Genomic DNA, 26,862 nt, shown 5'->3' with positions numbered 1-26,862 from the left:
CGAGTCCCAGCTGATCAGGACGAAATGGGGATTTTGCAGTATCCTTCCCCTGGATTGGGGAGGGAATGGAGATTTTACAGAATCCTTCCCGTGGGGTGGGAATGGAGATTTTACAGTATCCTTCCCCTGGAGTGGGGTGGGAATGGAGATTTTACAGTATCCTTCCCCTGCCACGCCCACCAAGCCACTCCCATAGAACCAGTAGTAAAAAAAATTTGAATCCCACCACTGATCCTGGGAATGGAGTCTTCTAAATATCTCAGTGATCGAATGTACACACACACACACACACACACACACACACACACACACACACTTACTTCTTTCCAGCCATATACAGGTAGTCCTCGACTTACAACAGTTTGTTTAGTGGCCATTCAAAGTTACAATGGCGCTGAAAAAATTAACTTATTACCATTTTTCACACTTATGACCATTGCAGCATCCCCATAATCACGTGATCAAAATTGGCCACTGACTCATATTTATGAGTCCCGGACAGGAGTGGGTTCTACTTACCTTTCCTACTGGTTTGCAACAGGGCTGTGCGCCCGCCCACTCTTCTGCGCATATGCAGAGGCTTCCTGATGACGTCAGGGTCAGTGGGTGGAGCCTCCCGCCAGTTTTACTACCGGTTCTTACGAACCGGTCCAAACCGGGGAGGGGGGGCAACCTACCACTGGTCCCAGAGTCACATGATTCCCTTTTGCGACCTTCTGACAGGCAAAGTCAACGGGGAAACCAGATTCGCTTAACAACCGTGTTACTAACTTAACGACTGGAACCGTTGCAAGAAAGATCTTAAGATGGGGCAAAGCGCACTTAACAAATTTCTCACCTTAGCAACAGAGGTTTTGTTTTGGGCTCAATTGTGGTCGTAAGCCGAGGACTACTTGTATATAGCTACTTTTTTGAAAGGAAGAAAATATGTACTTCTAGCAGCTTGTTTTTTTTATCAGCAAGACTGCTTTTTTGTTTTGTTTTTTTCATGGAAAGCAAGCAGGGATAGAGGGAGAAGCAATAAAAAATACATATAATTCTGTTTCTGTGGATCAACGAATCTTTTCTAGAATAGGCAGTTCGAGTTAGGTTGGAGCCAGAATCTTGCCTTCCTTCAGGAATAGAACATCGACGTAGCCAGCCACAGCCTGTCTGATTAAGAAAAATATAAATAAAATATAAATATTAAATATTTATTTATTTATATAAATAAATAAATAAATTTATTTATTCATAAATAAATTTATTTAAAGAAATTTATTTATTTAAATTTATATAAATAAATAAATTTATTTATATAAATAAAATATAAATATTACTAGGTGCAGCTGAATTCTTATAATGCCTTTGCTCCATTTTTAAATGCTGGTACTTCCCCATCCTTGATGTTTTTGTTTAAAAAGTCGCTCTTTGATTACATTGTTTTAAACTTTTATGTTCACAGATGTGGAATTGTCTGAAATATGTTTTTAATTCGTTTTGTTTGCTTTTGATGGAAAAATCCAGCAATAGAAGCTGGCAGATTGTGAGATACCGTATAGCAGAGGTCTTCAAACTTGGCAGTTTTAAGACTTGTGGACTTCAACTCCCAGAATTCTCCAGCCTGGCTGAGGAATTCTGGGAGTTGAAGTCCACAAGTCTTAAAGTTGCCAAGGTTGGAGACCCCTGCTGTATAGGTTCTCCTACTTGAGCAAGGGGCTGGACTAGAAGACCTCTAAGGTCCCTTCGAGTTTTATTCTATTCTGTTCTATTTTCAAGTTTAGCTTTATATAGTGTGCTGCAGATGTCTTATCTGGCGTCTAGTCTAAAAAAATAATCTCTAAATCTTAACAGTTCATTATGTTCTTATATTAGCTGGTTTTAACAAACTTTTTTTCTTCCTGTGATAGATCAAAATAGGTATAGTCCTGGGTACCCGCAGCAGTGGGTCAAGCTGTGTCACGCGCAACATGATGTCATTGCACAAATGGTGCAAATTTTAGATTTGCGTGGCGTGCATGCTAACTTTGGAAGTAAATCCATGTGAATTCTATGAACCTTTCTGTACAGGGTTCCACTGGATTTTATTTCCTGTGGGCACTTTCTAAACTATACCATTGATCATTTGGTCAGCCTGGTACTAGTTGAGAATGTAATTTCCAGATTTCTTTACAGTGTTTTAGGTAACATTGTCTCTGATTTTGTATTTGCAGTCGCAATATTTGTCCCCTCCATTTGTGCTCAAACCCAGCCACGGTTACATTACAGCAACATAGATAGAAAACAATCCTGTATTACACATGAAAAACTTAATGCTACCTACAGTAGTGGCCAAAATTGTGGAAACCTTTTGGGAAAAGTGTATTTTCTAAAACTAGCTAATAACACCACTTTTTTTGGAGTAGTACCATAAAATTATATATCAATGAAAGATAATTTAATTAAGAATGTAATGCAATAACTTTCATGAAGGATTTGCTATTAGAATAGCAGTTACAGTAGAAAGAAGAAAAGTGAAACATGTAGAAAAAAAGGAGATATACAAAAATTATCACCATAAAAAAAACAAGATATATACAAAATTATCACCATAGAAAAAACAAGATATACAAAATTATCACCATAGAAAAAACAAGATATACAAAAATTATCACCATAGAAAAAACAAGATATACAAAAATTATCACCATAGAAAAAAAAAGATACACAAAAATTATTATGTCAGTTAATACTTAGTTGGGTAACCTTTAGCATGGATTACAGTATTACAATGTCTTCCCATGGAGTGAACCAAGTCTTTTAGTTCTGCAGCTGTTATAATGTGAAACCAAGATTGAATGATTGTTTCTATTATCTGGGTTTGATTGCTGGGTCGCTTCTGACTAACAAGTTTCTTTAGTCAGCTCCATAGATTTTCAATTGGGTTAAGGTCTGGGCTATTCCCAGGCCATTCCAGCAGTGGGATATGATTATCTTGAAACTCCAAAAAAAAAAAAAAAAAAAAGTGGTATTATTAGCCATCAAACCTCAAAAATACACTTTTCCCAAAAGGTTTCCACAATTTTGGAATCGTAATTTGTAAAAATGAGGCTATTTGTATGGTTTGGTACCAAGACACACCTTAGCCTCATGATCAAGGACTTACACTTTAAAGATTTTGCTAAGCCTTTCACAGCTTTCCTTGGAGGGCCTCAGGGACTTTTGAGGAAAATTTCTCAGGAAAATGATGATTTGATATTGCTGTATAAAGTAGCATTTTATCTTTTGGCTCACAACTTGGGTTGTTCCATTATTGTCGGAACGAGCCTAACAATGCAAGCACGAAGGTGGCCTGTTAGAGAGGCACTAGAGTCTAGAAGATGTCCAAGGAAAATGGGTTTTCTTCATACAGTCCAAGAAAACTGTATCCACACCCCTTGCCATGCTGCAGAGAAAGTTGGGGTCAACTTCTAGATCAGGGGGAAAAAAAATAAAGATACAATTGCCTTTAAATCAAACCTGGTGACTACGGAAGGCACATCTGTGTAGCTTGGTTTGCAGAAATCTAGAAAAAGGTGTACAGATAGTCCTTGACTTACAGTCATTTGTTTAGCAGTGATTCAAAGTTGACAAAAAGTGAATTTATGACTGGTCCTCACACTTAACAATCGTCGCAGCATCCGCAGCATCCCAAGCTCACACAAGAGCCATTTGCGACCATTTTCAGCTGGCTTCGGACAAGCAGCTCATTAGCGGAACCCCGATTCGCTTTAAAGACCACATGATTTAAATTGGGGAGCCATTTTGGATTTAATTTTGTTTTAAATGTATTTTAATGTTTATATTGTATGTTTTTTAATCTTGGCTGTTCACCGCCCCGAGTCCTTCGGGAGAGGGGGCGGTATAAAAATTTAATAAATATAAATATATATATGATTTACATAACAACGATGGCCAAAAAAAGTTATACAATTGGGGATGACTCACCTAACAACTGCCTTGCTTAACAGCTGAAATCTTCGTCCCAACTGTAAGTCAAGGACCACCTGTTTAGTCCCTGTTAATAAAATGGCCTGCAATCCAAAGACGTGTTCCAGGATCTAATGGGGAATTCTGGGAATTGAAGTCCTCCAGGCTTAAAGTTGCCAAGGATGGAGATCCCTGTTGTAAAAAAAATCCTATCACACAGTTTGTCCCCTTCAGATCTTGTGGCTTTCTTTGAGCAAGATCTGCTTTCTCTTATAACTTGTCCGCACCTGATGCACCATCTTGCATTCAGGACTCACCACCATTTCTGTTTGTGTCCCCCCGCCAGATTAAAAAAAAATGGGGAAAATCATGGAAAGGCTCCTTAACGCATACATATGTCCTGCATATTTAAATAGATTCCACCTTAGTGCCTTCCCAGCTATGTATGTTTGCAACTTGTAGTTACTTGCTTCTTACAGTTCTCTGCATGTTTCTTTCCAGCTAGTGCTTAACTTGCATCTCGTGCATGATTTGTGCCAAATGCATTTTTAACTTGTCTTTGTCTTTGATGCTTGCAACCTAATTCATCCCAGCCACCCTGCCTCGAAAAGAAAGTGCTGTCAAACAGGAAACAGAGAGTGAGTATCGCCAGAGCTTTTAAATGGTTATTGCCAGTGCATTTTATGTTTTGGTAAACAAAAACAAAAACAAAAAAAATTCCACACAAATTATCACGGCAAAACCTGTGAATTGTCAGATGCGGTGTTTTTGCACTTGATTTGAGGTACAGGAAAAGCAAATGTTCAATTGGGGAAGCAGCAAAAAAAAGAAAAAATACTTGAATGCTGCGGTGGGATTTGAGTCATGGGCAAAATAAAACGTGTTTTACAATTTATCTTAAAGTTAGGAAGTATCGTACCTTCCTCATATTTTCTTGGAATATGAGAAAAGCATTTCCATAGTGCAGGATGCTGACCCTGTGAATGAATCCATGAGGATTGGCAGGGCACACAAACGACAGCTGCAAGCCCAATGCAAGGCACTGAAAATGGTTAAATAATGCTAGCATGCATTATTCTGCATTGCATCATCCTTACTCATTATGGGAATACCATTTTGTGCACACGGAGTCTGACTGGTGGAGAACTTTCTCCCAGGCATCGTCATCCCCCTTACACTTCAGCTTTAACTTTCAGCAATGTGAACTCGTAAACTCATATGTATGCCTCTATATTTGTATTTTATAGAGGGAGGCGGTGGCTCAGTGACTAAGACACTGAGCTTGTCGATCGAAAGGTCGGCAGTTCAGCGGTTCGAATCCCTAGCGCCACGTAATGGGGTGAGCTCCTGTTACTTGTCCCAGCTTCTGACAACCTGGCAGTTCGAAAGCACGTAAAAAATGCAAGTAGAAAAATAGGGACCACCTTCAATGGGAAGGTAACAGCGTTCCGTGCGCCTTTGGTGTTTAGAGATGCTGGCTACATGAGCAGATAGAGATGAGCACTGCCCCTTAGAGTCGGGAACGACTAGCACATATGTGCGAGGGGAACCTTTACCTATATTTGTATTTTCAATTAGCTGCCAGCAGGTAATTTTGAGAAACTTGGTCCCTGGAGTGTGCTACCTGACTTTTCCTGCTTACATTCTTGTGGCCAAGTAAATTATTTTAGAGGTAACACGCCTGCCCAACTTTTGTTAGTCTTAAGATCTATGACACGATTGGTATTCAATGGCATTGCCATCTGCATGGGCATCAAGTCATCTGTAACTTCCCCACCCCCCATGCATTGTTTGCTAAGAACTATTGTCCTGCTCTTCGAATGTGGGTTGTTGTGGCAACACACATCAGGTTTCATGGCTTGGGGCTATTGTGGACCAGCATTTCATGAGACTTGGGGTACTCCGGGTTGAGTATTACCTGACCACTATAGTTGTTCTGTCCCCCTTCCTCACACAGGCAAACGTAATACCAAGCCCGCCTGCCAATATTTTATTAGGTAAACAGATAAGAATTCTTGGCAGACCAAGGTTTTGGCAGCCAACTGCCGAATGCCTGCCAAGACCATTTTCACTCCCATAAAGCAGAAGAGGACTTATCTTCAGTCCGTTCCAGGAGCAACAAATTATCCACGAGACAAGAGTTTAGTCAATGTTCAGTCCAAAATATATCCAAGCCGAATTTCAGAGATCACGATGTGACTTTCAGGGTTTAACTTTGTCCGTCACAAAGCCTGAAGAGCAATCCCACCCACTTTTATTCCTGGTGGGGCGTGGCTCCGTGACTCAGCTCAATCTTTGGCCCTCCCACGCCTCTTCCGTTGCTGCGCACGCTTCTCCCTCTGACGCTGCCTGGGATCAAGCCAGGATTCATCATCCTCGCTCCCTATCAATTGGTGTTCCGATATGCCTTCCTCCTGGCACATGCCAGGCTGTTCCTCCTGGCCTTTGGATGGGACCTGAGGCATTGCCAGAAAGGAGGATCCTGGAGAGGGTGGCCTTGTCAGTTCCTCCCCATCACCTTCCTCTGTTAGGACAGGCTCGGGAGTCAGGGTCACAACAATAGTGCAGGCAATTGTTTCAACTCACATGTTTATTTTCCTTAATTCCAGTCCTTTAATGCTCTAACGCAGAGGTCTTCAAACTTGGCAGCTTTAAGACTTGTGGACTTCAATTCAAGCATAGCTGGCTGGAGAATTCTGGGAATTGAAATCCACAAGTCTTAAAGCTGCCAAGTTTGAAGACTTCTGCTGTAACGTAAAGCACTTTTGACTATACAAAGGATGATCTCCAAGGGCTTGAGATTTCCCACCCAGTGTCCTATTGCACTTCGTACACCCTTTCAAATGCTGGGCTACTGAATTATAGTTTCTCAGTTTAAGAATAAGCCTTCTCGAATGAAGGCGAATATACGTGTCCCAGGATAATGTTGCAGGATCCAATCTGGGTCAGTCACCGGGATCAGAGGTTTTGAGTTCAGAAGTTCTCTAACTAGGGATAAGTTCCTTAAAGATGGGCTCCAGCACAAGTCCAAAAGCTCGGAAGACAAAACTTCGGGTCCCGGTGACCGACCCAGATTGGATCCTGCAATAAACCTCCTTTCTCCAGTACACTTGCAAAAGAGGTATTTGGAAGACTTTAAATTAACCACTGTTCAGGTAATGATTAATCATAATAACCAGAAACAAGCCAGTTTCATAAATGATGTCTGAAGGCTAGCTTCTTTTCACTGATTGTAATTATGATTAACAGCAGTGTAGGGTGAATAAAGAATAATACGGAGTAATGTCAGATGTTTTGGTTGTGACTCCAAATCCCTTCCCATTTGCCAATGCCAGTCTGGGCTGATATGATTGGTGCCCAAAAACAATTAAAGAGAAACAAGACATCTAAAAATGCCTTACACCCCCGTACCCCATTTGGGGCATAGTAGGCCTCCCTGCATTTACCTGGGAGCCAAAATGGGGCGCGGGGAGGGGGGACGACTTTTGGAAGGGGCAGGGAGGGGAAGGGCCAGCCAGCAATTTAACAACCAGTTCGGCCGAAGGGGTACGAACCGGTTGAATCCCACCACTGCTTACGCTGTCTCAAACGATGATTTGTCTAGAATTAAAGCAGAGGATTGCATTCTGCTCGAAACTCTTGCTGAGGGATGGAGTGAGACATCTCATAATTTAGAATTTCATTTGCCCATTTTAGAGGGTCAACCACCCCTTGGGTGGGGAAGGATGTAAGTGTTGGAAGCAGGAAATATGGGGACGGAGACACACCCACACTCACACCCGCCCACACTCACTCCTGGAACTTTTTTTTTTTTAAGCAAGGGAGCAACACAAAATTGGGAGCCTTAAAATATTTTGACTTGTAGTCTTCTTCTCATTTCTTTCCAGTTGAAATGAAATACAATCAAACCGCAGTAAACAGATAAAAGCTGTAAGAGTAGGTGTCCCAGGAGAGGTTTCTACTGGAAAGGCCCCCAAGAATGGGAAGACTAATCTCCCTAATTTTTTTCAGGAGTTGGTTGCTTCTACTTTCTTCCTAAGAAAATAGTGATGTGTGGCTTTCGTTCCGCTTTGCTTCTAGAAGACGCCCCTTTGTGAATTGTTCCTGGCCTTTCTGTCTACCCTTATTTGTGCTCTTTTCTGGATTCCTAGTAGCCTTAGGTGCTAGTTCTTGTATTGGCTGATCCTAAATGTCTGTCGTTAAGTGTGCATTTCTGAATCAGTTTATTGTCTTTGGTGAAGCAATAGAGCAACACCAGAGCAGTTCTGGTGTTTATTCTGTAAGGAATGCCCTCATAATATGCAGGTAGATGAGGAGATCGTTTTTAACGTATGATGCTTACCGGTGTGGCAACTTCTTATCTAGCTTGTGTTATGTCATAGGCCTTCACGGAAGCTCTGGGAAACTGACCGGCTCAACATCTAGCTTGAACAAACTCTCCGTTCAGAGTTCAGGAAGCCGTAGATCTCAATCATCCTCCTTGCTAGATATGGGAAACATGTCCGCTTCCGACCTTGATGTAGCAGATAGGACTAAGTTTGATAAGGTAATGCAACGATTCTGGGTATAATTGCATGCCAGCTATTGCCCCCCCCCAAATATTAATTTAACACATATAAATGCCATTGCAACCTTCTTGTTTCACGTGAATCAAGTGTTCCCAGCTTTTTCCCATATCTGGGACCAATAGATCTGCAGGCTGCAATTCTTCATATTGTTCCTTAGAACTTGATATCAATGGAAAAAGGATATTCGTTGGGCTCACAATGATTGGCAGAACTTCCTCTGCGGCCTTTTCAGCACTTGGAGAATCCACATGGCAGCAGCTTCTAGCTTATGAGTAGGTTAGAAGTTGATCTAATTTTTTTTTTTTTGCCTTTTAATGACCCCGTAATCCCTTGCGGGGTGGAGTCGAGGCAACTGAATGGAGCTGGGTGTTTACTGGCCGGATGCCCTTCCTGTCACCAATGCAGAGTTTGCAGCTGATATTTATTGTGTAAGACGCACTTTTGTTTTTGGGGAGGAAGATAAGAAAAAAGCTGATTGGCAGGTGGATCGGAATACCCCCAATCAGCTGTTCCCAGAGGTGAATTTTAGCAACAGGTTCCTCGGTTGTGAGCTCTGTGCCTTGCTTTTTTTTGCTGCCTCTGAAACTTATGAAACTCCGTTTCAGAAAAAACTTTTTTTCCTGCCTCTGAAAGCCTCCGAAACAAAACTTCAGAAAAAAAGCCTCTGAAGCTCTGTTTGGGGGCTTTTTTTCTAAAGCTTCGTTTCTGATGCTTTTTTCAGCCTCTGAAACCTCCGTTTGAGAAGCTGAGTGGGGCTACATTCGGAGTATAAGACGCACCCAGATTTTCACCCCCTTTTTTGGGTTTTCACCCTCTTATACTCCGAAAAATATGGTACGCATTGTGCCCAGAGAGAGAAATATCTGCCACTACCTAGGATCGAACTCACAGCCTCCTGATTGTGAGGTAGGAGCTTCACCTCTAGGCCACTGCACCACTCAAGTTGATCTCCTAATATTAGCTCTTAATATTTTAAGCACCTTTTAAAAATCTGGCAGAGCTACTTTCTGAGCTATTTCTGCTTCCCCCGCCCCCTTCTTCCTCTAATAGCAATTTATGACCACAGGTACAGTCAATTGAAAACACTTCCATTGCTCTTAAAAGGAACATAATGGCAATAAGACATTTGTATATGTGTGTTTGTGTGTGCTAAATATCTGTTTTGATCCTCATAGATTTTTGAACAGGTCTTAAGTGAATTAGAGCCGCTTTGTCTGGCAGAACAAGACTTCATTAGTAAATTCTTCAAACTTCAACAGCATCTCAGCATTCCTGGAACACCGGTGGTATGAATCTCAATTTGGAAATTATTGACTCAGAGCTAAATGGCTGTAACCTTAGCCTGATTTCCCTCTACATTTCCATTTATTTTCCAGAGTGATACCGAGGAGACTGATGGAGGAACTTTAACGAGGCCACACAATATTGGTGGGCTGCAATCAGCATATTCAGAGTATGTTTCCAATTAGCAGGGGGATCTTTTGAAAATGAAACGCTCTTTGTATCTTGAATAAATTGTGAATCTTTATTGCTCAGGACTGTTTTGGAAGTTAGCAGCATATAAATCACATAAATAACGTGTTTCTCAGAAAATAAGACCGAGTCTTATTTTCTTTTAGACTTGAAAATAAGCACTTGGGCTTATTTTCGGGGCGGTCTTACTTTTTTTTTTGAGGTGCAGCAGGTCAGACTCAGTGAGCTGGACATGCCGCGGATACACCGTTGCCTCATTCTGAACCTTCAGTGTTCGGAATGGAGGCTTTTTGGCTCGCGGGAGGAAAATGGGAGGGGGATTTTCCTGCCTGTCATCTTTCCCTCAGTCTATGTTGAGCTTGAGGAATGAATGACAGGCAGGAAAATCCCCCTCCCCATTTTCCTCCCGCGAGCCAAAAGGCCTCCACGAGCCTCCCAAAAAGAGGGAAAAAACAAAGCAGCTGGCCGTGGAGCTGCCGGCTTTGGGGGAAGCGGCCCAACAAGCAGAAACATTGTGCCCAGAAAGAGAAGGACAAAAGTGGTATTTGCGCTGCCCCAAGGGGCCAGGGTGCTGCAGCTGGACAGTTGCCTCCCCCACACGCCACCACTTGTGCTGGTCATGCCCATCCCCCCTGGTCTTATTTTCGGGGTAGTGGTAATATTAGGCCCACCCCCAAAAAATTAGGGTTGGGCTTATTATTGTGGTGGGTCGTGTTTTCGGAGAAACACGGTAAATATGCTGCTCATGCAGCAGTGAACAATTGAAATTAAAAACCACAGAAATTCGGTTGAGTGTTGCCTTAAGCATAACATAATTTATTTGCACCAGGCTGCTCCTAAAAAAGGAACTGGACATTGGACTTTGTGGTGAAACTTTTGAAAAATTTCTCCCAGAATTATTTGAAATCAAATAATGAAGACATGGTTGACAGCAAATGGCAGCCAGTGGATGACTGTGGGTTCAGAAAGTAAGAAACATGTTCAGTTGACTGAGTTTCATGTTTAATGAATAAAAGAGATAACAATAATAATAATAAAAAATACAGCTTGCTGATATAACACCAGCGGAACTGCAAAAACCTGTGCTGCTTGGAGCATCATACATTTTAAGAAGATACTTGGTTGATACCTAGGATGCTGGCAGCAACCCGTATCAACCATCAGCGCCAGTCAAGGATATTTGTAATACATTTTTAGATATTCAGTCGACTGAGTTTCGCATTTAATGAATAAAATAATACTTAATTTACCTGGTGGGTAAAGGCATTGTTGTAAAAGCAGAATAGAATAGAATAGAATAGAATAGAATAGAATAGAATAGAATAGAATAGAATAGAATAGAATAGAATAGAATAGAATTCTTTATTGGCTAAGTGTGATTGGACACACAAATTTGTCTTTGGTGCGTACGCTCTCAGTGTACATAAAAAAAAGATACGTTCATCAAGAATCATAAGGTACAACACTTAATGATAGTCATACGGTACAAATAAGCAATCACATCATACTATGAAACAATCTATATAAATCGTAAGGATACAAGCAACAAAGTTACAGTCATACATTCATAAGTGGGAGGAGATGGGTGATAGGAACGATGGGAAGATTAATAGTAGTGCAGACTTAGTAAATTGTTTGACAGTGTTGAGGGAATTATTTCTTTAGCAGAATGATGGCGTTCGGGAAAAAACTGTTCTTGTTTCTAGTTCTTCTGGTGTGCAGTCAGCACTCAGTTGGATAGATAAATAGGTAACTTTTTGTGAACTAGAATTGTGATTTTTTAAAATCACAAATGTCTTGAAATAGAGCCGTATTCTGTTTCTGGTTTTCTTTATCTCCCAAGATGCCAGGCTGCAGGGAAGGAGCAAATCACAGTTCCTGTAGTCTCAATCATGACCAGAGGAGTTTAAAAAATAAGCTGGGAGCAACATGAAGCTAGTCACATATTTGCTTGTCGCCGCACTAATATGATAGTCGTATTTCATTCGTGTTTTTCCAACTTAGCATTGACTGGGGAACTCCGATAATAGAAGTCCACACATCTTAAAATTGCTCAGTTGGAAAAATACTGAAATAGATCAACACTGGTTTCTTCATAAGGCTCTGTGAATGAACGGTGACTTAGAAAATTAAAAATAATCAAATCAAGTCCTTAAAATATATGTTAAATCTCAGTATTTGTATCTAATACTTATAAGTATTATTAATATTGTAATACTCCGTGCCATCTGTTGCAGGAACCACATGATCCGGCAAATGATGATAAAAATATTTCGCTGTGTTGAACCAGAACTGAATAACCTCATTGCTCTGGGAGACAAGATTGACAGCTTTAATTCCCTCTATATGCTAGTGAAAATGAGTCATCATGTGTGGACAGCCCAGAATGTGGATCCAACCTCCTTCCTTAGCACAACCCTTGGGAATGTTTTAGTGACTGTCAAGCGAAACTTTGATAAATGCATTGTAAGTTTTAAGCACTTTGATAGATTAGATGATTTGTTTGTAGTGGTTGCATGCAGTTTGGATTCTGGATAAAATTCAAGATTCAAAGTGAGATCCTAAGAGGGGGGGGCGGCCTGTGTTGTGCTTTGGTATTGCCAGAGTGTTTAACAACTCAATATTGTACAAATATTTAGCCCTTTAAATGGAGCCCCTTCCAAGGGTGGCCTGCTGGGGGTTCGGGAGAACCTCTAGTTAAGATTCTGTGCAGTTCAGAGAACTCCCAAATCCCACTCCTGGCTGGCCCTGCCCACCCCATCCCTCCTAGGAGTCTCCACACGGCCTGTTTTGGATACAGGTAAGTGCAGGGCTTGTACGGAGGCTCGGGGAGGGCAAAAAACGGGCCTACCGGAAGTTCGGGGTTGCCTCCGGAGCCTGGGGAGGCTGTTTTCGCCCTCCTGGAGGCTCAAGAAAAGCCTCCGGAGCCCAGGGAGGGCAAAAATGCCTTACCCCCCCACCATGGTGCAGGAGGCTGACTAGGCCACACCCACCATGGCCACGCCTATCCAGCAACTGGGTAGAGAACCCCTTGCTAAAATTTTTGAAATCCACTCCTGACCCCTTCCCCTCCATTTCATGTGGATGAGAAGACGAAGAAAGATGAAACCTGTGGAATGAATATTACACACTCACACATGGACACACACTGATCTTGTGCAGTCATATTGTTGTGTAGCAAATGCAGAGGGATACGAACATGCCTTGACAATCTTCTTTTCCGAATGTAACTAGAATCCCTTTGTTTTACCGTTCGATCAGAGATCCCCTTATTTATCGGAAATCGGTTTCCTGCGTGGAAATATAAGTTTAAGATTAAAAACATGGCTAATCTTTTTTTTTTATATCGTTTTAGAGTAATCAGATAAAGCAAATGGAAGATGTAAAGATATCCAAGAAGAGCAAAGTTGGAATTCTTCCTTTTGTTGCTGAATTTGAAGAGTTTGCAGCCTTGGCTGAATCTATATTCAGAAATGCTGAACGCAGAGGAGATCTAGATAAAGCTTATCTGAAACTTATTCGTGCAGTTTTTGCTAATGGTAAAATCCCTTTTCTGAAAGTCAGTGATCTGCTATGTGTCATAAATAATATCTCATTTTACTGAAGAATTGGGCTAAAGTCTTGTATTGTTGAATCTTATTATGCATTATTGCACTACAAGTCACTTCCAAATCATTTTTGTCACTTGAGAGTTTGTACCTATCAATCATGGATGAAGTGTTTCGGTATTTCATCCCATTTTTTTGCAACTCTGTTGTCAATTTCCAGATTCTGATTTAGAGGTACTTATCTTATAGGGACAGTCCACAAGCAAAACTAAGACATAATCTAGCAGAATCTGGGGAATTTCAAGGAATTATGATTTGGACATGTATACCCACTGAATACTATAGCTGCGTGGAACTCTTAAGTTATAAATGCAGTTTGCTTGATTTTGACTTTACATGCTGTTCAGGCCAAATCCTTATCTATTGCTTAGTAAGTTAGTTGATTTCACCAGTTATAGTTAAACAAAGCATGGTGCGATGGCCTTGAGGTGGAGCTCTCGTCTCACAATCAGGAGGCTGTGAGTTTGATCCTAGGTAGAATCAGATATTTCTCTCTCTGGGCATGATGAGAATATAGTATCTGCTGAATATAACTCCGCTTTGGCAACAGGAAGGGCATCCGGCCAGTAAACACTCAGCTCCATTCAGTTGCCCAGACTCCACCCCAAAGCATGGGCTAGTGTGAAGAGACAGAAGACTCGCTTCTGATTCAAATAATTTAATGATGATAACAATGAGAGACATAATTGATTTTAACTATACTGTAGTACCAGGGGTGAAATCCAGCAGGTTCGGAAATTTTGAGTAGTTCAGAGAACCAGCAAATACCACCTCTGGCTGGCCCCAGAGTGAGGTGGGAATGGAGATTTTGCAACATCCTTTCCTCAGGAGTGGGGAGGGAATGTGGATTTTGCAATATCCTTCCCCTGGAATGGGGTGGGAATGAAGATTTCGCAGTATCCTTCCCCTGCCACGTCCACAGAACCGGTAGTAAAAAAATCTGGATTTCACCACTGTGTAGTACACTAAAATAATAATATAATGTTACTTTCTCTCTTACTAGTTTTCTTTCACTGTCATCTTTTTTCTGTTTTATAACTACTAGTTAAGACCTTTTTAATTTGTTGTCCGCTATCCTTTACAGTTAATTCTTTGCTTGTATTTCCAAATTTATCACAATAATCTTCTGATTTAGAAAGTAAGCATAGTTATTTGAAGATTTGATTTATTAGATTTCTATACCGCCCTTCTCCCAAAGGACTCAGGGCGGTGTACAGCCATATTAAAACACATATAAATATACAAAATTTACAACAATTTAAAATTAAATATATAAAAATTTGGCCTATAGATTAAAACACACATACACCCATTCTAAAATTCGTATTAGGCCAGGCCGGCTTACTGGAACAGGAGGGTCTTCAAGATGCGGCAAAAGGTACGCAGGTCAGGGATGAGACGAATCTTAAGACGCAGCTCATTCCAGAGGGCTGGTGCCCCCACAGAGAAGGCTCTCCCCCTGGGTGTCGCCAGTCGGCATTGTCTGGCCGACGGCACCCTGAGGAGCCCCTCTCTCTGGGAGCGTATTGGCCGGTGGGAGGCTGTTGCTGGCAGCAGGCGGTCTCGTATATCATTATCATTGCTCTTTGATATTTCATGGTGGTTATGTCTACATGGGATGCATTCTTTTTATTTTTGTAGTTGAGAAAGTAGCAAATGAAAGCCAAAAGACTCCTCGGGATGTGGTTATGATGGAGAACTTTCACCATATCTTTGCAACGCTCTCTCGCTTGAAGATCTCTTGTCTAGAGGCCGAGAAAAAGGAAGCCAAACAGCAATACACAGATTACTTACAGTCATATGTGATCTACTCTTTGGGACAGCCGCTTGAGAAATTAAATGTAAGAAATGTTTTTTTTAAAAAAAATTCTTTAATTCTGGGTTAAAACCAAAAATACATATTTTTATAAAACACAAATAAAGTATTCTCTCCTTCATTAAATACTCTATTTTCCAGATCATTCAAATAATGCGAAACTAATTTCTAAGAGCAGGTTTCTGAGAGTGGGAAGAAGTGATAAAGTATTCCTTCTTAATATCGCTCTGGATTAATGGTTACATGATTGCTGATAACAAATTGAATATTTTCAAAATCTCTTTTAAGTGTTCGAAAAACTGCACAGTTTCCTTCATACTTGATGACCTTCTGCTGTCCTTCAGTGCTTTCTATCATACCACAAAAACGCAGAAGCCACAAATAGTATTTTTAAGAAGTACGTTTTTGGCCTCCCAACCCCCCCCCCACATGTCCCGTTTTTGCCCTCCCTAGTCCCCAGGAGCACTCTGCAGGCCACCCAAACCCTCTGTGCACCCCATTTTTGTTAAAAACAGGCCTATTTTAGTGAAAAATGGGCCCATTTTTTTTGCCTACTCAACCCCCAGGAGCACTCTGCAGGCCTCCTAAACCCTCTGCACGTCCTGTTTTTTGGCAAAAATGGGACACACGTGGGGTTTTCGGGTCGCCAAAACGGCCATATTTGGTCCATAAAACGCACTGACATTTCTACCCACTTTTGGTGGCTTACACCAAAGACAGTATACTAAATAGCATATTGCCCCCAACAATCTGGGTCCTCATTTTACCCACCTCGGAAGGATGGAAGGCTGAGTCAACCTTGAGCCGGTGAGATTTGATCCGCTGATCTGCTGAACTAGCAGTCAGCTGAAGTAGCTGCAGTACTGCCCTCTAACCACTGCGCCACCTCGGCTCTTATAGTGCGTCTTATAGTCCGAAAAATACAGTATATTTGTTTTTTATGTAATTTTAAATTAAGTTTCTCTGTAATTTAAAGCCAATCAAATTTAGTTTCTGAAGTATGGCTCCCACTCTCTACTCAAGGGTAAAATTAAGTCTGTGCCATTCTATTTTAATGTTATGACAGTATGGTTTGCTTTAGATACTGAAGACCAAATAACTGTTCTGCGTTTGTGAATGTGAGCATTAAGGAAGCAAATTTGCCTTGGAGCTGTGTGATTCTATGATAGTGGCTCTGTTTGACAACTAATATATTTCTTGCTTGGATGAAACTGCAGCAAACCTAGCTTTTTTATTAAAAAAAGAAACAGAAATCAAACCTCTATAGAATTTATGAGCACTTCCCAATTTACAAGAGTTTCCGCCTATCTTTTAGGCTTCAGATCTTTCATGGGAAAGTATGGCTGAGCCTCTTTTCGGATTCCCCTTATAGAAATTGATTGGATTGTAGTTAGGTATTGGTAATACCTAAATAAATATAAGGGACACGGTGGCTCAGTGGCTAAGATGCTGAGCTTGTCAATCGAAAGGTCGGCAGTTCAGCGGTTCGAATCCCTAGTGCTGCGTAATGGGGTGAGCTCCCGTTACTTGTCCCAGCTTCTGCCAACCTAGCAGTTTGAAAGCACATAAAAAATGCAAGTAGAAAAATAAGGACCACCTTTGGTGGGAAGGGAACAGCGTTCCGTGCGCCTTTGGCATTTAGTCATGCCGGCCACAATACCACAGAGACATCTTCGGACAGAGCTGGCTCTTCATCTTTGAAACGGAGATGAGCACCGCCCCCTAGAGTTGGGAATGACTAGCACATATATGTGAGGGGAACCTTTACCTTAAATAAATATAATTTAGGTATTTAGGAAATATAAAATGTACTTTATTACATGGAGTGGGAGGATGGGATTTTTGTTACTAGAGAATCTGTGGAAGCTCAGGGTGGAGGAATGATTTTTTACTCCTAGCGGCGCAGTGACTCAGTGGATAAGATGCTGGGTTTATTGGCTGGAAAGCCAGCAGCCCAGGTTCAAGATCTGAGCACCATGTGATGGGCTGAATTCCCGTCCTCGCCCCAGCTTCTGCCAACCTAGCCGTTTGAAAGCATGCAAATGGAAATAGATAAATAGGTACCACTTTTGTGAGTAGATAACAGCACTCTATGATGTCATGCTGGCCACATGATTGCGGAAATGTCTTCTGACAGCACTGGCTCTAGGGCCTTGAAACAGAGATGAGCACCCGCCCCCTACCGTTGGCAATGGTTAGTGGAGTAAAATCCACAGGAGACTCCTCTGGAAACTACAGGTAGTCCTCAACTTATGACCACAATTGAGCCCAAAATTTACGTTGCTAAGTGAGAAATTTGCTAAGTCAGTTGTGCCCCATTTTACGACTTTTCTTGCCACATTTGTTGTTAAATTAGTAACACGGTTGTTAAGTGAATCCGGCTTCCCCGTTGACTTTGCTTGTCAGAAGGTCGCAAAAGGCGATCCCATATGACCCCCGGGACACTGCAACCGTCATAAATCTGAATCAGCTGTCAGTAAGTCACGTGACCATGGGGATGTAGCAACGGTCATAAATGGTAAAAAAATGGTGATAAGTCGCTTTTTGTCAGTGCCGCTCTAAATTTGAACAGTCACTAAGCGAGCCGTTGTAAATCGAGGACTACCTGTACAAGGTTGGAAGATGCAGGCGAATTGCCTTGCAACAGTTTTGGAAGCGTTGGGGCATGGAAGCGGTGTCAACGTGGAAGTTGATCTGAATTGTATCTCATTGCAGCACTTCTTCGAGGGTGTTGAAGCCCGTGTGGCTCAAGGAGTGCGAGAAGAGGAAGTGAGCTACCAGCTGGCCTTCAGTAAACAGGAGCTAAGGAAAGTTATTAAGGAGTACCCTGGCAAAGAAGTCAAAAAGGGATTGGACAATCTTTATAGAAAGGTGGACAAACATCTGTGTGAGGAAGAAAACCTACTTCAGGTAATGTAAGAGAGCAGGCTGAAAGAAGGACCTCTATTACGGTTTCCATCATTTGTCTTTTAATCTGAATGACATATCACAAGAATGAAATTTGAATTATACTAGTTTGGATTAGTATGTAGTATGTAGTGATAGGACAGTGATGGCTAACCTTTTTGCCATCGCATGCCAAGAGCGGGGGTCATGTGTGGGGGGGTGGGGTCGCGCGTGTGCCCACACCCATAATTATATGCGCCCCACCCCCCATGCTTGCATGCGACACCCCCCCATGCTTCCCCTGCGCTTGGCACATGATGGCCTGGTGGGCCCATTAGGCCCGTGTTTTGCTCTCCCCAGGCTCCAGAGCCTTTCTAGGAGCCTGGGGAGGGCAAAAACAGCCTCCCCCACCCCCACCCCGGAGGCCCTCCAGAGGCCAGAAACAGTCTGTTTGCCAACTTCTGGCGGACCCAGAAGGCCCGAAAATCAGTTGGCTGGTGCGTGCATGTGTGCCGGAGCTGAGCTCGCGTGCCCACCGATATGGCTCCATGTGCCATCTGTGGCATGTGTGCCATAGGTTTGTCATCACAGTGATAGGACTTGAATGAATAGTACTATGTTTCCCCGAAAATATGACTCTGTCTTATATTTTTTTGAACCCTGAAATAAGTGCTTGGCCTTATTTTCGGGGATGTTTTATTATTTTGGGGCGTATGGAGCCGGGGCTCCTCTTGCCATCTTGCCTGATTTCCAGCTCTGTCTCCCTAACCAGAGGAAATGGTGGGGACCATCTGTGCATGCAATTAAATATTTTTGGGGAGGGCTTATTTTTGAGGGGGGGGTTATTTTAGCTCATGCGCTCAAAAGCCCGATTGGTCTTATTATCAGGGGATGTCTTATTTTAGGGGAAACGGGGTAGTACAACACATTTTTTCTACCATGCTGAGGAGAACTATTCTTCTTTCTACATGAATAGTTTATGCTGAGATAAATGTTTGTAGGAAGGACTATGAGGTCATGTAAGTCCCTGTTATCATTTAAGTCACACAGCTCAGACATAGGTTAGCATCTGAGTGGAAACTCATCGACGCCTCAGGCATTAGTGTATGAAATTAAATTCACATTCCCCAGGTACTTCTGGAACTTAACACTGAAAACATTTAATGTGACTTCACCTGTGGAGTTTTGGACTGGAGCTTTTCATTTATTAAAGATTCCACCTTTTCCCCCTTTTGATAGGTGGTGTGGCATTCCATGCAAGACGAATTCATACGGCAATACAAGCATTTTGAAGGCTTAATAGCACGTTGCTATCCTGGTTCTGGAATTACTATGGAATTTACCATTCAGGATATTTTAGATTACTTCTCCAGTATTGCACAGTCACACTGAAATTTACCTGGCGCAAATCAAGCGACGCACACAAAATTGCTGGAAAGTATCGTTGACACTGGAAGTTGTCATTTTGAGGAACGGCAGGATGTTCTTAATTATCGTCATACATATCAGCAGTTGGCTTAGGCCGACTTTCCTTAATATAACTTGCTATCGTATATAAAATTGGATTACAGCTCTGAGAATTCACAGCAGGATTGTCCTTGGTCCTGCTGGCTAACAATTCTGAGAATTCTAGTCCGCTCAGTTGGAAAATTGGCCTAGGCAGAAGTACTGCCTAATTGCTGGATAAAGAGTGTTCAACTATACATTTTCACATGTAAGTGGCATGTCAAATGTATATTTATTATACTAAGCTCATCTGCTTTCCTAATCCTTTACTTTTAGAAACTAATAAGTATAGATATTATATCAACTTACGGTGTTTCCTTTTCCCCTTGAAAGTGCATGTTAATATATAGATTAATAAGATGGCTGAGTTTCTGAGAATCAATTTACAAGATTATGTAATTGCAGTTCTTTTGATTTGAAGCTCTTTACAAAGAAAGTACTTATTTCCTGAGGGAGATTATTAGTGGTGCCTCAGCATGGCACAAAGGAAAAAAATGCTTTCTTTCTCCAGAAGAAGCAGCCAGTGATTGTACATGAAGTAATGTTCAGTGCATTGATTGAGGTTTCCTTGGCAACTCTGAAATTTTTAGATTTAAGCATCATAATGGTAAATCTGTTTGAATGGCTGTAATTAGAAACAAAAATGCAAGATACTACTCTTCTGTAAAAGAACTATTGCAACTCAAAATGTCTTTTTTAGATTATGTCCTCCTATTGTAATCTTTAATTCACATGATACAAAATGCACCTGCCAATGTATTTACCTATCTCAGTTTCTTCCTTACTGCACTGTTTTCGCTCAAGCTACTACATATATCTTTAGTCGATGAGGATTCCAGACGCTGTGGAAATTATGTTTTCTCGCCTCCTGGTTTTATAATTCTTACTGGTGGAAATGGTGTGGAAACGGGACTACCTCTTTGCAGAACTTCTTTCTACTTAGTAGCAAGAAAGGAATTTGTAGAAATGTTTGGCTTGTTCCTTCTCACAAAGCTGTTTTTTCACCATGCTACTTTACAATGAGCATATAAAAAAAGCAAGCTGAACTAGCATGTGATGGTAACAGTTGTCATGCTATTTGACCACACTACAAACACAAATGTTAAATTTGTTAAATGTTACCCTGCTTCTGAAGAGCCAATATGCCATGCCACTCTCTTCCCCGCTCCATGAGGAACTCAACATGTACCTTTCTAATTCTTAGGCCTAAGAACCATTTGTTTATATTCTATTTTAGTTGTGTAGCTTCAGTTTGTTGGTCCTCAGACTATTCTGTATCCAGGCAAGTGTCAAATACTTGTACAGCCTTTCCTGATTCAAGTGAAAAGGAGAAAGTGTGTTGGAGAATGAAATGTGAATAAATGTTTACCATACCGATGACACTGTATCTATTTGTCCTGCATTTACAAAATTGTTGATATATTTAATAGCACATGTTTTCATGCCATTAAAGTGTCATAAAAAGCAATTGCATTTGCCCCCCCAAAAAAATTCTCAACAACAACTCTCCAGTTTGCACTAAACTGATGTAGAATGATAGGGGACTCTCATATTTATTTTTAATAAGTGCTATCCAATATCGGTAATTGGTAGAATCTTGAGAAAGTTCATTGGTTTCCTTGATAGTTCAGCTTGGGAATCAAAAGAAGCGATAAGTGTGTCAGTCAGCTTAACAAAACAATTTCTTACATGATTGGGAAGATCCTGAGTACCCATTAGGAAATTCATTGATATCTAACTATCCAGAATCTTGGCACTTGCCAAATTTTGAAGTGCCACATTTGTCAAATACACTTTTTTTTTTAAAGAGGTTATTTATTTATTTATTTATTTATTTATTATTTATTATTTATTTATTGGTTCAATTTATATGCCACCCTTCTCCGGAGACTCAGATTGGCTTACAATGCTTAAGCAATAGCCTTCATACTTTTGTATATACCTGCTTAGTAGGGCTTTTGGCCCCCCCAAGCGATGTTCTTTTTTATACAAAGTCAGTTTATTGCCCCCACAATCCGGGTCCTCATTTTACCTACCTCAGAAGGATGGAAGGCTGAGTCAACCTTGAGCCTGGTGAGATTCGAACTTGCAGTAATTGCAGGCAGCTGGCAACTAAGTGCTATTTAACAGCGCTTTAGTCCGCTGCTCCACCAAGGCTCCAGTAGGTTGGCCTACTGGAAAGGAGAGCACCAGCATCAAACAACTAATGATCCTGATTTTCAACACCTCACTAGAGGAGAGAGAATCTGAATCAAATAAATCCCAGATGGCTTCTGTTCTGGATTCTGCATAGGTACCCCTGAAGCATTCTTAGGAAATTGGAAACAAACACAATTAGGTCTGCTGTATTGCAAGGAGAGATGGCTGATTCAACGGGATTCTAGAGACTGGCCATCACAACCATGTTGTCAAAAAGATACCCTCAAATTTCTACCTGTACCTGAAAGGTCAAGACAGCAGCACAGAAGGGAGATTTTTTTTTTTAAAAAAAAGTAGAACTACCTGCTCATCACTCAAGGTTTACAAAATAATAATTTTGATTTTAGGTGCTCTTGGAATTCTGGGTGCCCGTGTTTTCTATTATGACATGTACTGAAGCCCAGATTTCAGGCCAAATAAATAGTCCAGGCTTGCTCATCGGCTTAGTCCATGCTGTGGATTTGGACACAAAGCTGAATGCTAAAGTGACTTTCTCACTTTTGCCTGGGAAAGGAGACGGGGCCTCGTGCTCACTTTCATCACGATCAACTCTGAAACTGGAAACATGTTATGCCCTCCGATCCCTGGACTATGGACAGAGTTACTGTGAGAGCATCTGATGGAGGTTCTCCTTCCTTGAGCACAGAAGTGATTGTCCGAATCCACATCATTGATGAAAACTGACAACGCTGCCTTCTTCCTGTGTCCCCTACAGGACAAAATCCATCCTCATGCAATTGTTGTGGCCTGCTGGTGGCCAGCAGAACTGGCAGCAGAGTCGGACAGTGAGGAGGTTGGGGAGGAACTTGGGCCAGTCCTGGGCACTGGGGAAAACTTGGATGAGGGCTCTGCATCGGAAGCAGAGAGGGGGGTCAAGGCCATCTGATAGTTCTTTGCTGCCTCCGGAGTCTCCAGAGTCTGACAGCAGCGAGGCAGAAGAACAGCGTCAGCCTGTTCCCAGTACGTGCATGCGCAGAGCTGCCAGGACACAGGAACAATTAAGAAAACAGGGTCGACTTGGGAGAAAGGCTTGGAGATGATTGGCCCCTCCCATAAGACATAAAAGAGAAGTGAATGGGACGTGAGCTTTTGCAGGAAGCAATTAGTTCATCTGGTTGATAAAAGCTCTGGAAAAGTTCTGTTTGACTCTGTGCTAAGTTTGGCCTTGCCCTGCATTTGGCAATTAGTTCTCTGGCAGCATTCCAAGGGAGATAAGGTGAGTGTTTGTAAACACTCCCCTGCAAGACTGTTTGAGAAGCCTTTTGGACTGGGAATGACAATAATTCATAGCCGTATGAATTAAAGAGGTTTGCCGGGGACTAAGTTTGTGCTGTATACTGTCTAAGGAAGCCTAGGTCAGAACAGTCTTCTCTCTGCTTGGAAAGCCTATGCTTGTAGTCCTCAATGAGGTGCTTCTGCTGAGCCGCCTCCTCAGCCAGATCCAAATTGAACTGAGCCAGCTGTTTTGCCAACTCCTTCTCATGGTGGCTGCTTAACTCCAACAACTGCCTCCTGTAGGGGGCCTAAGGAGCCCAGGCGGGGAGGCAAGGAGTGGTTGAGAGGAGAGGAGCGAGTAGAGGCCAGCAAGGCACCCCTCAACATGAGTGACATCGAGCTGGCCATGCCCACCCAGTCACATGACCACTTACCCACGCCCACCCAGCCGGCCATTAGGCAGTTCATTTTGGGAACCAGCAATGAGTTGGTTCCCAAGTTAGCCGAGGCAAGCTATCTGATCACCAAGGTGGTGTGCAATGCATGTAGATTCTGGACACAACTCTTGGCTTCCTTATGAACTGCTGAAGGTCATGGATCCAGCCCTTTTCAGCATAAGGAGTGCAGAATGGGAATGTGAAAATCAAGAGAGCCCTGAATGAGCGAGACACAAACAAAGAAACAGAGCCTGGTAATACTAGTCAGAGACAACGGTCCTTCCTCAGCACTGCGTTGCTTTAATGTTTTCAAAGGAAATGAGAGGTCTGGTCAGTTACATGATCAGATGAAGAGAAATGGCTAACAAAAACCTTGATGGTCTGACTAGGTGGCTCAGTGGCTAAGACACTGAGCTTGTCGATCAGAAAAGTCAGAAGTTCGGCAGTTCGAATCCCTAGTACAGTTCTCCTCTGTGGGCAGGGGGTTGGACTAGATGACCTCCAAGGTCCCTTCCACCTCTGTTACTGTTACTTTTCACATCCTTGGTGGTAAAATCCACTTGTCATTTTCTGCTTCCCTTTAAAGCTGTGTGAAATTTAACAGGAGACAATAAACCAATTAGAAACGTTAACTGAATGAACGCATCCTCTACCCTTAGATACGTAGATTTATATCTGGATGCAAATAACATTTCCTAGGCAAGAGATTTAAAAGCTTCAAATAAAGCATGATTTTTTAAAAAAAAAACAAAAAATCCAGCTGTGCCAGCAGTCCAATAGAGTTGAAGACCAAAAAGTCTTGTTTTCCTTCCAATGAAAAAGGTTGCGATTCCCACCCAAAGGCGCTTTTTCAACTGGACTTTCTGCTTTTTTGTTCGAAGACATTTCGCTTCTCATCCAAGAAGCTTCTTCTGCTCTGTTACTCCCACACTATTCAAAGGGTGTTCATTTTAAAGCGCATAGCTAATTGTCTATGGAGCTTCTCAGTCATTCAGGGCATGGTTTTCCCAAAGGGGCTTTTTTCAAGAGGCAACTGGACTTTTTTTGGTTTTTCTTCGTTTCTTTGACATTTCGCTTCTCATCCAAGATTCATCCAAGGTTCTGCAACCCAACAAGACAGACACAGACTTCAGAGGATAATGAGAACTGCAGAAAAAACAATGGCTACCAACCTGCCTTCCATGGAGGACCTGTATACTCCACAAGTCAAAAAGAAAATATTTACAGACCCCTCGCATCCTGGACATAAACTGTTTCAACTCCTACCCTCAAAATGATGCTATAGAGCACTGCACACCAGAACAACTAGACAAGGACAGTTTTTTCCCAAATGCCATCACTCTGCTAAACAACTAATTCCCTCAACACTGTCAAACTATTCACTAAGTCTGCACTACTATTAATCTTATCATCGTTCCCATCACCCATCTCCTTCCACTTATGAATGCATGACTGTAACTTTGTTGCTTGTATCCTTACGATTTATACTGACTGTTTCCTAATATGATTTGATTGCTTATTTGTACCCTATGGCTATCATTGTTGTACCTTATGATTCTTGACGAATGTATCTCTTCTTTTTGTGTACACTGAGAGCATATGCACCAAAGACAAATTCCTTGTGTGTCGAATCACACTTGGCCAATAAAGAATTCTATTCTAAAAAAAATTCTATTCTATTCTATTCTATTCTATTCTGTTCTGTTCTGTTCTGTTCTGTTCTGTTCTACTCTACTCTATTCTATTCTCTATATTCTATTCTACTCTATTGTATTCTCTTTATTCTATTCTATTCTATTCTGTTCTATTCTATTCTATTCTACTCTATTCTATTCTCTATAGTCTATTCTCTATATTCTATTCTATTCTATTCTCTATGTTCTATTCTATTCTATTCTATTCTATTCTCTATATTCTATTCTATTCTATTCTCTATGTTCTATTCTATTCTATTCTATTCTATTCTACTCTATTCTACTCTATTCTATTCTCTTTATTCTATTCTATTCTATTCTACTCTATTCTATTCTCTATATTCTACTCTACTCTACTCTACTCTACTCTACTCTACTCTACTCTACTCTACTCTACTCTACTCTATTCTGTTCTATTCTATTATCAAGAAGCTTGAAAAAAATGCCTCTTTTAAAAAAAGCACCTTGGATGACTGAGAAGCTCCATAGACATGTGCCATTCCCACCAAGCTCCAGCAGGGGCCGCTGTGCGGACGCGAGACTCTTCCCTCCCCCGTTTGCTTTCCAAACGCTGGTTGCTGGGGCGACCCGAAGAGGAAGTCGCCCGTCCTCCGCGCGCCATTTTCAAACGGCTCCTTTGGTCCGTCCCGCTGGCTTTTCGTCGTCGTCGGCGCGGCGGGAGGAGGAGGAGGAGGAGGAAAGAAAGAAAGAAAGAAAGGGGCAAGCAGCTCGACTCAAAGGCCGCCTTTACCTCCCAGGACTTGACGAGGGGCGAGGCGCGGGAGACAGCAGCGAAGGCCCTCCCGCCTCCGAACGAGGCCGCGGGCCCCGTTTCCATGACGACGTGGATGACGTTGGAAGGATGACGTCGCCCGGCTGGAAGTAGCGCCCAAAGGGTGGGGGGGGGGCGTCAAGCGAAGCGATTTAGGCCTTGAGAGCGAGCGGGGCGCCTGGGGAGGCCCCAACAGGTTGGTGCGGTTGTAGCCAAGCTTCCCCAAGGACCCTCCCCAGGCTAATGGGCTGCCAGGTGTTTCAACCAGCCCCTCTTTTAAACCCTCGTCTCCAGGACGTCCCTTTATGCAGCCTTCACCTCCCCTCTTCCTTTCTACTCTGCCTCCTTCGCTTCTGTATTCATCCCTTTATTGCAGGAGTCTCCAACCTTGGCCGCTTTAAGCCTGGCGGACTTCAACTCCCAGAATTCCCCAGCCAGCTTTGCTGGCTGGGGAATTCTGGGAGTTGAAGTCCGCCAGGCTTAAAGCGGCCAAGGTTGGAGACTCCTGGCTTTATTGCATAATATGCTTTCCAACAACTCTGTGGCAGGTAATTTCTAGAAGCAGCCTCGGCGCTTAGGAATGGCAGGTCCCTTGGACGGTGTTTTATTTATATTAAATATTATATATATATATGTGTGTGTGTGTGTATAGTTAATATTTCGGGTTTCTTCCCATGTAATTGTGAACATATCCCTAAAAGGGTAGAAGCGACGTTTCGACAGAATCTCATCTGCCATCATCAGGCTTATGTGAGGGGTCT

The 26,862-nt window shown here is 42.1% G+C and overlaps 2 protein-coding genes across 12 annotated transcripts in view; both read left to right on the top strand.

The window, feature by feature from the left end:
* The window catches only part of EXOC1 (exocyst complex component 1), a 49,394-nt gene extending 28,232 nt beyond the window's left edge, over window positions 1-21,162 (top strand). For 4 of the 8 annotated variants that reach the window (XM_034411379.3, XM_034411376.3, XM_034411378.3 and 1 more), the window contains 9 exons: window positions 4,521-4,565; window positions 8,310-8,473; window positions 9,671-9,781; window positions 9,872-9,948; window positions 12,206-12,434; window positions 13,324-13,507; window positions 15,218-15,417; window positions 18,108-18,302; window positions 19,518-21,162. In XM_034411379.3, the coding sequence (XP_034267270.1) occupies window positions 4,521-4,565; window positions 8,310-8,473; window positions 9,671-9,781; window positions 9,872-9,948; window positions 12,206-12,434; window positions 13,324-13,507; window positions 15,218-15,417; window positions 18,108-18,302; window positions 19,518-19,670 (1,358 nt within the window). In that variant the 3' untranslated portion in view covers window positions 19,671-21,162. The remainder of the gene's footprint in view (window positions 1-4,520; window positions 4,566-8,309; window positions 8,474-9,670; window positions 9,782-9,871; window positions 9,949-12,205; window positions 12,435-13,323; window positions 13,508-15,217; window positions 15,418-18,107; window positions 18,303-19,517) is intronic. The other 4 variants (XM_034411381.3, XM_087874935.1, XM_034411380.3 and 1 more) reach the window with 1 other exon arrangement.
* A 4,726-nt stretch (window positions 21,163-25,888) lies between these two features.
* CEP135 (centrosomal protein 135) overlaps window positions 25,889-26,862 on the top strand; it is a 40,448-nt gene continuing 39,474 nt past the window's right edge. For 2 of the 4 annotated variants that reach the window (XM_087874927.1, XM_087874929.1), the window contains exon 1: window positions 25,889-26,297. The gene's annotated coding sequence lies outside the window, so the exon portion shown is untranslated. The remainder of the gene's footprint in view (window positions 26,298-26,862) is intronic. The other 2 variants (XM_060690845.2, XM_087874928.1) reach the window with 2 other exon arrangements.

Source organism: Pantherophis guttatus, chromosome 8, assembly GCF_059756535.1.
Source record: "Pantherophis guttatus breed Tessera chromosome 8, ASM5975653v1, whole genome shotgun sequence".
NCBI lineage: Eukaryota > Metazoa > Chordata > Lepidosauria > Squamata > Colubridae > Pantherophis > Pantherophis guttatus.
Note: the sequence above shows the minus strand (reverse complement) of the source record. Positions and strands in the feature narration are given on the sequence as shown.